The following is a 9,852-nucleotide window of genomic DNA, read 5'->3' on the forward strand; positions in this document are numbered from 1 at the left end:
GAACATTCGTAACCATCGTAGAAGATTCGAAAAAATTATCAAACTACATATAAAATGCGGTTCATAATTTTTTGTGCTGCAATCAGCTTGGTTTTAACTATTACTGCTGCTTCTTCAAGTAAGAGAAATTATTTAGCTTATTCTGAGTTCGCATTATAATAAATTACTCATATTTTCCAGAAAAAATTGTTTGTTATTTCGGTGCTTGGTCTGTGTATCGTCCAGGGAATGGAAAATTCGACATCAATGAAATCGATCCAACACTTTGTACTCATTTAATTTATGCATTCGTTGGCGTTGATGGAAAGGAAGTCAAAGTTCTAGACCCCTGGAGCGATCTCCCAGGGAACTTAGATGGTTTTGGAAAATTTGTCCGCCTTCGACAGCAAAATCCATCCCTTAAAGTCATGGTTGCTGTGGGTGGATGGAATGCTGGTTCGGTTCCATTCTCACAAATGGCAGGTAATCGAGCCCAAAGACAAACTTTTGCCCAGAACGTAGTTAAGTTCCTCGAACATTACCAGTTTGATGGGTTAGATATTGATTGGGAATATCCTGCTCAACGAGGTGGATCTAAAGAAGATATAAAAAATTATGTCAAACTTGCTAGAGTATTGAAAAAAGAATTTTCTCAGCATGGCTATCTTTTGAGTGCTGCAGTAGCAGCACCAGAGTCTTCAGCATCACAATCTTACAACATAGCTGAAATGAGTAAATATTTAGATTTCATTAATCTTATGGAGTATGATTTTCATGGCCCCTGGGACGGTCATACAGGAATGAATGCACCTCTTTCTGCTTCATCGAGTGACTCCGGGAATGAATTAAAATTGAATATTGTAAGTAAAGAAAACAACAAATCAGAGAAATAAATATTTTTATGATTCCATTTATTGTAAAAAATTTCAAAAATTTAGAAAGCTTCAATAGATTATTGGGTGAAGAATGGAGCTCCAAAAGAGAAGCTTATTTTAGGAATTCCAGCATACGGAAAAAGTTTCACACTTTCAAATCCTAGTAATAAAGGTATTGGGGCTCCAGTTTCATCACCAGGAACAGCTGGTCCTTATACCCGAGAAGCTGGGATGCTCGGATACAATGAAATCTGTGAAATGCATAAAGCAAACGATTGGGAAATTCATCAGGACAATGAGAGAGGTGTTCCTTATGCTGTAAAAGGAAATCAATGGGTCTCATTTGATAATATTCCGTAAGTAATTTGTAATGTTGTTTTTTTTTTCTTAATTTTTTTGTACATTTCAAAAATATATATTTATTTATAGTGCTGTTATTGCCAAAGCTGAATTTGTTAAACAAGAAGGTTTAGGTGGTGCTATGATCTGGAGTATAGAAACCGATGATTTCAAAGGAATTTGTGGTAAAAAATATCCAATATTGAGAGCCTTAAACTCTGTTCTAGGCCGTGGGGTCTAAAAATTCTAGATTTCCAGTTTCAACGAAAGTGTAATATAAATTTAGTTAAAGTGCGAAAATTTCGTTACGTTTTGTTGCCAATGATTAACATCTTCTGATTTATTTTAGTTTCATCCTCTGTAATGACGAAAATTAAATACAGTATAACCCTTTTTATTGCGTAGCTCCTCATAGGCAAAAACCTGCCTACAGCAAGAAAATCAACCTTGCTCTAGGAAGGTTTCTGGCTCCTACTGAAATGTACTATAAGCCGATCACACAACAGATTATTACGGGCCACCTTCGCTCAATTCATGAGGTTCTCTTGCCCAACAAGATTTTCTATAGAGAGGTTTTACTGTAGTATGCAATGAGATATATATGCTTCAAGTGAAATACCATTGAATTAACTAATAAATTGATAATTGTTTGATTTGTTCAAAATCGTATAACGGAATAAAACTAACTATAATCATAATTATTTATAGAATTATTGGGTAAACTAAAATATCTCCCGCTTTTATAAAGAAAAGTCTCTTATTTTTCGGTGAAAACAAAACACATAAAAATTTCGAATGTAAGTATTAAACATTTTGATCAGTCTACGAATCAGTTTATTATTGATTCCTTCAGGCTCTTCGAAATCTATTTCCGATTCTTTGTTTAGCGTTTTTTCAATAATGTTCCGGTTGATTTCTGTTTGAAGTCTTTCACTGTACTTGGTTCATTTCGTATCATGTCCATTATTTCTCTTACGGTTTTGTCTTCATTCTTGACGGATTCTTCAATGTATGCTTCGACCACGGAATTCGAGGTCTAGCGTCCAAATCTTTTTAATTGAAGCATGTCTGCTTCAGAGTCGGCAAAATCGTTGCCGCAGTCCTTCGAGAAGAATGCCTGGTATATAGATTGACATCAGGCAATTTTAAATCGTTAGCGATAATTTTTGGGATGTTACCAAGCGTATTTATCCCGATGACTTAATTGATACATGCGCCTCCCATGAGCTGCAGAAAGCATTAGTCGGTGAAATTATCGATTTTTTAGACGTTGAAAGTTTACTAAAGTATGCCCAATATATTGGCTCTGTAAATTGATATATTTTTTTCGAATTTCCATTTCATTGACTTTTCGCTGGTTTGTTGATCTTTTAGTAACAATATCGTGAGTAAAAGCTTATTTCTTACTCCTTCTGTTTGATCCATTATCTCAGCTGGTATTCCTTCATCTCCCGAATCAGTAGAATTATAATACTTTCTTTGTAATTGGCGTGTGCAGCAATACAGGTATACAATTTGCAAAAGATTTGTTCCTGTTACTGAATGTGTCATGTTAACATCAATTTCCATTCCATCAATTATGTAACAATTGGAACGTGATCATGTTCTACAGCTCTGAAAATAAAATTTTGATCCTGATCGCTGTTAGGATGAACGGTGAAATTGTGTTTTATTTAAATAATACATTTACACAGTTTTTGTATCCTCGATGAAATTTTACTACCAAATTTTGTGGAATATATCGATCGAATGACTTCCAAAAGAGATAGTGGAGTATAAAGAAATCTGTTATTGCCACCTGTAAGAAATCTTACATCCTACCCTATGGGTGGGTAGATGAGTAGATAGATAGGCAGGTAAGTAGGTGAAGTGATTTGGTAGATAGGCGAAAACACAATTACTTAATTATTTCTGTTTATGTTTCTTTTCTGTTTATGTAATATTGATGTTTCTATATATTTATAAATCTATACTTTCTTAAACTGAATTAGTGAAAACTACTGCGAATAAGTGAATATTCACTGATTCGCAGTAGTTTTCACTGATTTAGTTTGAGAGAGTATATATATATTTGACTGTCCAAGAACACACGCTATCGATAAATCCGTTCCTACACGGAGAGAGAGTTAAATTAAAAATTACCATGGGTGCATAGTAAACAAGGAACAGGCTGAATTTTCTTCAGAAATTCTCATAGGATGTATTAATTTATACATTATGTGTACTAATTTTTACCATAACCCATAGTAATTTTTGATCGAATGTATATTAAAAAGTATTAAAATAAACTTTATCATATTTTAAGAATAATTGTACTTTATAAATTAAAATATTTACAAAGCATCTTATATTTTTTATTTTACTTTTTGTCTAAAATTACTATGTAACATGGTAAAAATGAATACAAATGAATAATACATTCAAATCAAATAAATTTTATCATGGTACCTTGTAATTTTTACTGTAACTATAGTAATTTTTATATTATGCATACTAAAAAGTACTTCACATTCCAACCGTCATCCCTACTTTTCACTTGTTTACAAAGGAGTGAGGATAGATGAGCTATTCATTTCATTCGATGTGTCAATTTTATTTCATTTGTGAAGATTATTTGTTCACGTTAAGTTAGTAACAACGATTGATTATTTAATTAATAAAGAAATAATTAAATAATTATTCTTTTTAATTCATTCCTATCATGGAAAATAATTGTTGCTAAAAATGAATATATTCCAAAGTTTTGGATTTAAATAATTTTTTATTGTTTTTATTTTTTTAACTAATTAGGTTTTGATTTAAATCACCCATGAATACAGATATATATCCATACATGAAACTGATAAACATACATATATAGAAATTTAATTTTTGCGGTATTATATTAAAATTAAATAATGTAACATTGTAATTTTTACGTCGGGATATTGAAATTTTAAATTCTGAATATATGATTTTTACTTTACCAGCCGTGGTAAAATTTACTATGGTGCATAGTAAATTTTACTTGAGTTTTCGTCTGTTCCAGAATTACTACAGAACATAGTAAAAATTATTTCAATTCCGTAATAAAATTTACTTTAACTTTCTCTCCGTGTAGGATTATTAGAAAATGGATCTAAACAAATTATGATTTTTAAAAAAACATTGTTTATTCACATGCCATCCGAGAACATCTATTATTGTGGTGTCTGCCTCCCCACTGTATCAACGCGGCAATCGCGGATCCAAAGTTGTCTGGCTGGAGTATAGATACTATGTGAAGTGGTGTTAGGGTTTGGGTTGTGACCATTTCCCAGCAGGTTGCGAATCAAGAGTGTCCATCCAAGAACACATGCTATCGATAAGTCCGTCCCTAGGATTATTGAAAAATGGACCTGTACAAATTATATTCTATATTCGTCTATCCTCTTTGCTGCCACTGAAAACAACCAGATGAAAAAAAAACAATCATCATATCGACTGGACTAATAAATAATTCCGCCGCATGGACCACTCGACTATCGGAGTATCTTTGTATATGCCGATAAATATGCTGCTTGTAAAATTAACAACATAAGTCCTAAACATGTCTGTATTACAAACAATAAATTTATTATTTTCTCCTTCGAGTTTATTTAAGTTATTGGAGTACCTTACTTTCGCCAGGTACAACAAACAAGAGGTCATTGACATAACTTTCACTACAGGAAAAATGGAAGAAGTTTCTTTTTGGGGACACCTTCACTTTAGCCAATTAAACACATACGAACTACTCCACGACTAGCTCAGGACGATTTTCGGAGAAAAATGTATTCTGGACGATATAATATATAATATATTCTTTTCAGCGAACCTGGACCTTCCAGTTACATGCTGGCTGCTCTACCAGTTAAGCTATCCTGCCAGTCAATATAATTCGTCTTAAATCGTGCCTGTATTCGTCATATGTGACCCCCCCCCTTAATCTGCACCGTCTCTCACACGGCCTAAATGAATTTATTCACTATTTTAGTGTATCCCCGGACAAAGAATTTATTTTTGAAGGTGTCCCCAGTACGGAACTCTAACCACAAGAAAATGCTTACACAACTTACACGAATTTTAATCACTGATTCGTCTTTGAATCTTATTTACCATCCGGTTCCAACTATACAATGTAGTGTAAAGTCGTAGAGAAACAAAAGATGAAAAAGGAGTGAAAATACTGGTGATAAAAAGGAATAAAATAAAAAAATAAAAGGCACTGGTTATTAATTATATAGATGGATTTTAATTGTTCATGCATTCCCCAATTAATCTGATTATTACAGATTACAAAAAATACAAGAAAACGTACACAAGGTTTCTTCTACGTGTACATGTCCCTTTACAAGATAAAAATTATCTCGAAAAAACGTGCGCTAGCTGGTGTCGCTAGGAAAATACACTTAGCATAAGACACTTCTTTTAAACAGAGTTTGGCATTGATATTTTTTATATTTTTAAACATTTATTCATTTTTCGAAAACTAAAAATTGCCAAATAGTCTACAAAATCTACAAATATATTGAAAAAATCGAACATCGTTCTTATTCCAAAAATATACTTCCTTAAGTATATCTGTCACCGTTTGCGCTACGTAAGCGATGGTAGGTGAAAAAACGTAATTTGCCAAGCTTTGACACCCGATAAACCAAATAATTATTGTTTCCGAGTAATAAAAATTTGCACTAATGCTCTCCCAATCACCCTCTATAAGAATCTGCGATCAAAAAAATTCTTTTTTCATTCTATAAGTAATGCGCAATAAAATCACGCAGTTAATAGACTAATAGGCATTTTACAGATTCATCTCAATGGAAGCTTTTATGGAAGCACTATCCTTAAATCGCTCAGAACGCCCATTTAATTTATTAATTATAAACTCAATGCTTCTCCCTTTAGTTTCAGGAACAATGAAATAAGTGAATGTTAAGGTACATCCACAAAATGCAGCAAGAAGATAAAAACAACCATACAGATTCAATAATTCAATAGCCAGAGGAAAAAATTTGAGCATTGCAAATGCTACAACGATCATCACAGTCATAGAGATAGAACATCCTAAAGCTGCAATTTCAGAACTAAAAACTTCTGTTGCAACGATAAAAGGGGCAGGACCCATGCCTAAACTGTAAGTAATGACGTAAACGGATAGAGCTACTAGTGGAATCCATCGCAATGAAGATACATCAATAGACAACGATTGAAGAAAGAGAAAAGTAGCTACTGCACAGTGACAGAGCAGCATTCCAAGACAGGATATCAATATAAGCGGTCTTCTACCAGCTTTTTCTATAAATAGTGTTGATAGTCCGGATCCGATTATTTGAATTCCGCCCACAATAACTGTGGCCGCATTTGGTGATAGAGATGATCCAGACAGTTGGAAAATCATTGATGCATAAGTCAACTGGAAAAAAAATTATTATCACTGGAAATAAAAAAAAGCTCAAGAAGGTCATTAGTTAATTAATATACTGCAAATCCAAGTGTTTAGAAACTAAACACTTAAAGTGTTTGCAATGTTTGACTATGTTACACTTTAAGTGATTCATCACTAAACACTTAAGTACTCAATTGAATTTTTTTGGATTTGCAGTGAGTAAATAAATAAATTTTATGTAAGTTCCAATATTCTTCTATCTTTATTATTCGATGATATTTATTGTTTTTTTTCGTTTATTTAAACGACTACTGTTCAAAAATTAGGTTTAATCCAAACACACAGAATCACAAATAAAATTACTAAATTTTGATTTACTTTTTTTGCAAATAAACGCTGACAAAAATGAAATAAAGAAATCAAAGTAATTATTATATCTTATTCTCCCCATCACACTACTCAACCTTCATGTCTTTTCGAACTCACATCATTTAGAAGTTATCAGTTTCGAATAACAAATGTAGTACTTTAAAAATATTATTTCATTTTATATACTATTTTCAAGGAATTCTACTTAAGTGTTGATATAATATTAGGATATAGTGAATAAGTATATCAAGAATTACTTGAGATAATGAATTATCATTACTCACCATAGCTGTGATACCACAAGTCTGTTGGCCGCTTAAGAGTCCATTCGCAATGATAAATCCTTTTATTGTAGCTCGATCTCTAAATAAATCATACAAACCGACAGGTTTGTTTACATTGGTATACTCCTTAACAAGCGTTCGAAGTCTCAATAATTCTTGATCTACTGCTGCTTTGTCTCTATTTTTTAGCCACATTAAGGACCTAAATAATAATAAGATTTTCAGTATTTATTCCGTATTAAGTAATCTAGAGGGGTTTTTTTTCAATACTAAGAAAAAACATAGAATATAAGACAAATTAGTATGCTCAATAACAGTAGAGTAATGGAACAATAACCAAAACACGTCTAAGCGCGCTTTTAGCTGCTGCGACGGAGTTAATATTGGGTGCTTTCCATTTAGGAATACACTACGTCGAGTTGTGTAGCTTTGTGTTCTACTCGACCGTTCCACTCAGACACACAATTACATACAACCGGATACAAGCAAACTAGACACAAAGCAACACAATGTGTAACACAACTCGACACAGTATCGAATTGTGTTCCTAGATGGAAAGCACCCATTTTTATTTACGGTGTAGTATTCATGTTTTGTTAAGATTTTTTTTATCTATATTTGCATTACTACACATAAATTCAGAAATAATTAATTAAATAGATGTATTCTAAAAAACTATATTAATAAAAAAAATCTGTGCAACTGTATAAATAGACGGTAATAGTATATTTTCACAATCACCCGGTTTCTGGCCAAAAAATCTATTTTAGTTTTTTTTAGAACATTTTTCCTCTGAACATAGTTCATAGTTATTTAGGACTATGTACCACTGCTAATAAAATTATCAGACTTTCAAAAAAACTATTTAATCTTATTCCAACTCAAACTGTTTTTTTTGCTGAAGCTATTTATCAATAACAGCTAATAAAAATTTCATGGATCATTAACTCAACTTACTTAGTGGCATCAGTAATCCTATCTTTCCTGACTAGAAATGTCGGAGTTTCAGGCATAAATAGAAAACATACGAAGAAAATAACGGAAAATGAGAGAGAACAAATTGCAAATAATTTATAAGATAAAAGAGCTCCTAATATATAGGCTAAAAATATTCCAATGTTAAGTGCAAAAAGCATAAACGTTCCAAGTAGTCCTCTGATACTATCTCCAGATATTTCCGTAACGTATAAAGGAGCCAGAAAATATAAAAACCCTCCTCCAACACCGGCGAAAATCCGGGCGATTATAAGATATTGGAAATTAATAGCAAATATCGTTAAAAACCAAGATGTGGCAAATGAAATTCCTATAAGATATCCAATAATCTTCCGACCAAATCTTTCAGCAATTAATGAGCACAATGGAAGTACTGGTATTCCTGCGATACACATAACACTTTGCAACCATGATATATCTTCAGAAGTTAGTGGCTCTTCACTGACTGGATTATTTGGATTAAGGAATAATGGTATCACGGGTGATGCCCATCCCATGGTTACTCCATATGATAAGTTCGCAATATTTACTGAGGAAATTAAACAAAAATGTTCTTTTTACCATCCTTTTAAAATACTATTAACGTGAAATAACCTTTTTCGAAATTTCCATTCATAACTTACTTATGATTGCAGCCAAAATTTGCCGCCATTTTCCCGGTTCAACAGGAGTAGATTCAGTAACTTCCATTGTATCCATTGAAAAATGTGACACCTGGTTAAATCAATTATACTCTTAATTGATTAATAAATCAACATATCTTAACTACGACATGCTGGACGACTGCCGAGATACTGAGAAATTATTGTTTATACTCTTGCCACTACTCAATGTAACTAACGGACCTTGACTTTATCAGAAACTTAACCACTGATGTTTCTGACTTATCATCTTATGTATATAAAATTCAGAAGTGGCCGTATATCATCCTTATCATTTATATCATATGTAGCAATAAGCATAGTGATAATTAATATTTTGTAGTTCACAATACATGCACCTTTTTATAAATGTTGTTGAAATAATTGTTCAAACAATCAAGTACTGACGATTAAATCAGTCTCCTACTAGCGATGATGTAAGAGAGATAAAGACATTAAAATGTTTTATTTTCCTTTGAATAGTCCACTCGATCAAGTGTTAAGTATCAATAACTCGTAAAAAATATTGAAGTTACTTTGTGGGGACTCACATGGAAAACGAACTTGTGAACAATGCTGAGAGAAATCTGTTATTGCCACCTGTAAGAAATCTTACATCCTACCCTATGGGTGGGTAGATGAGTAGATAGATAGGCAGGTAAGTAGGTAAAGTGATTTGGTAGGTAGGCAAAAACACAATTACTTAATTATTTCTGTTTATGTTTCTTTTCTTTTTATGTAATATTGATGTTTCTATATATTTATAAATCTATACTCTCTTAAACTGAATCAGTGAAAACTACTGCGAATAAGGGAATATTCACTGATTGCCAGTGCCAATCCTATCACTAAAAGAATCAGTCATTAAATTAGCACTGGATATCAGTGAATATTAATTGATTCGCAGTAGTTTTCACTGATTTAGTTTAAGAGAGTATATATATATATTTATCTGTTTACATGCCAATTTGTTGTGTATTTCT

The 9,852-nt window shown here is 32.3% G+C and overlaps 2 protein-coding genes across 3 annotated transcripts; one reads left to right on the plus strand and one right to left on the minus strand.

Annotated features, from left to right (window-relative positions):
• LOC118071356 (acidic mammalian chitinase-like) lies at window positions 1–1,891 on the plus strand. 2 transcript variants are annotated; one of them, XM_035090468.1, is made up of 5 exons: window positions 1–118; window positions 181–839; window positions 918–1,210; window positions 1,284–1,464; window positions 1,543–1,891. In XM_035090468.1, exons 1-4 carry the CDS (start codon window positions 55–57, stop codon window positions 1,432–1,434), a joined length of 1,167 nt encoding a protein of 388 aa, XP_034946359.1. In that variant the 5' UTR covers window positions 1–54; the 3' UTR covers window positions 1,435–1,464; window positions 1,543–1,891. The 2 variants fall into 2 exon arrangements, with proteins under 2 accessions (XP_034946359.1, XP_034946358.1); XM_035090467.1 differs by having other exon boundaries at window positions 1,284–1,891.
• A 3,531-nt stretch (window positions 1,892–5,422) lies between these two features.
• Window positions 5,423–9,068, minus strand: LOC118071358 (facilitated trehalose transporter Tret1-like). The gene is made up of 4 exons (XM_035090470.1): window positions 8,852–9,068; window positions 8,190–8,757; window positions 7,233–7,434; window positions 5,423–6,606 (listed from the first exon to the last, which is right to left on the minus strand). Exons 1-4 carry the CDS (start codon window positions 8,925–8,927, stop codon window positions 5,995–5,997), a joined length of 1,458 nt encoding a protein of 485 aa, XP_034946361.1. The 5' UTR covers window positions 8,928–9,068; the 3' UTR covers window positions 5,423–5,994.
• Between the last annotated feature and the right edge of the window lie 784 nt (window positions 9,069–9,852).

Source organism: Chelonus insularis, unplaced genomic scaffold, assembly GCF_013357705.1.
Source record: "Chelonus insularis isolate UGA/USDA-ARS -01 unplaced genomic scaffold, ASM1335770v1 contig_77_pilon, whole genome shotgun sequence".
Taxonomy (NCBI): Eukaryota; Metazoa; Arthropoda; class Insecta; order Hymenoptera; family Braconidae; genus Chelonus; species Chelonus insularis.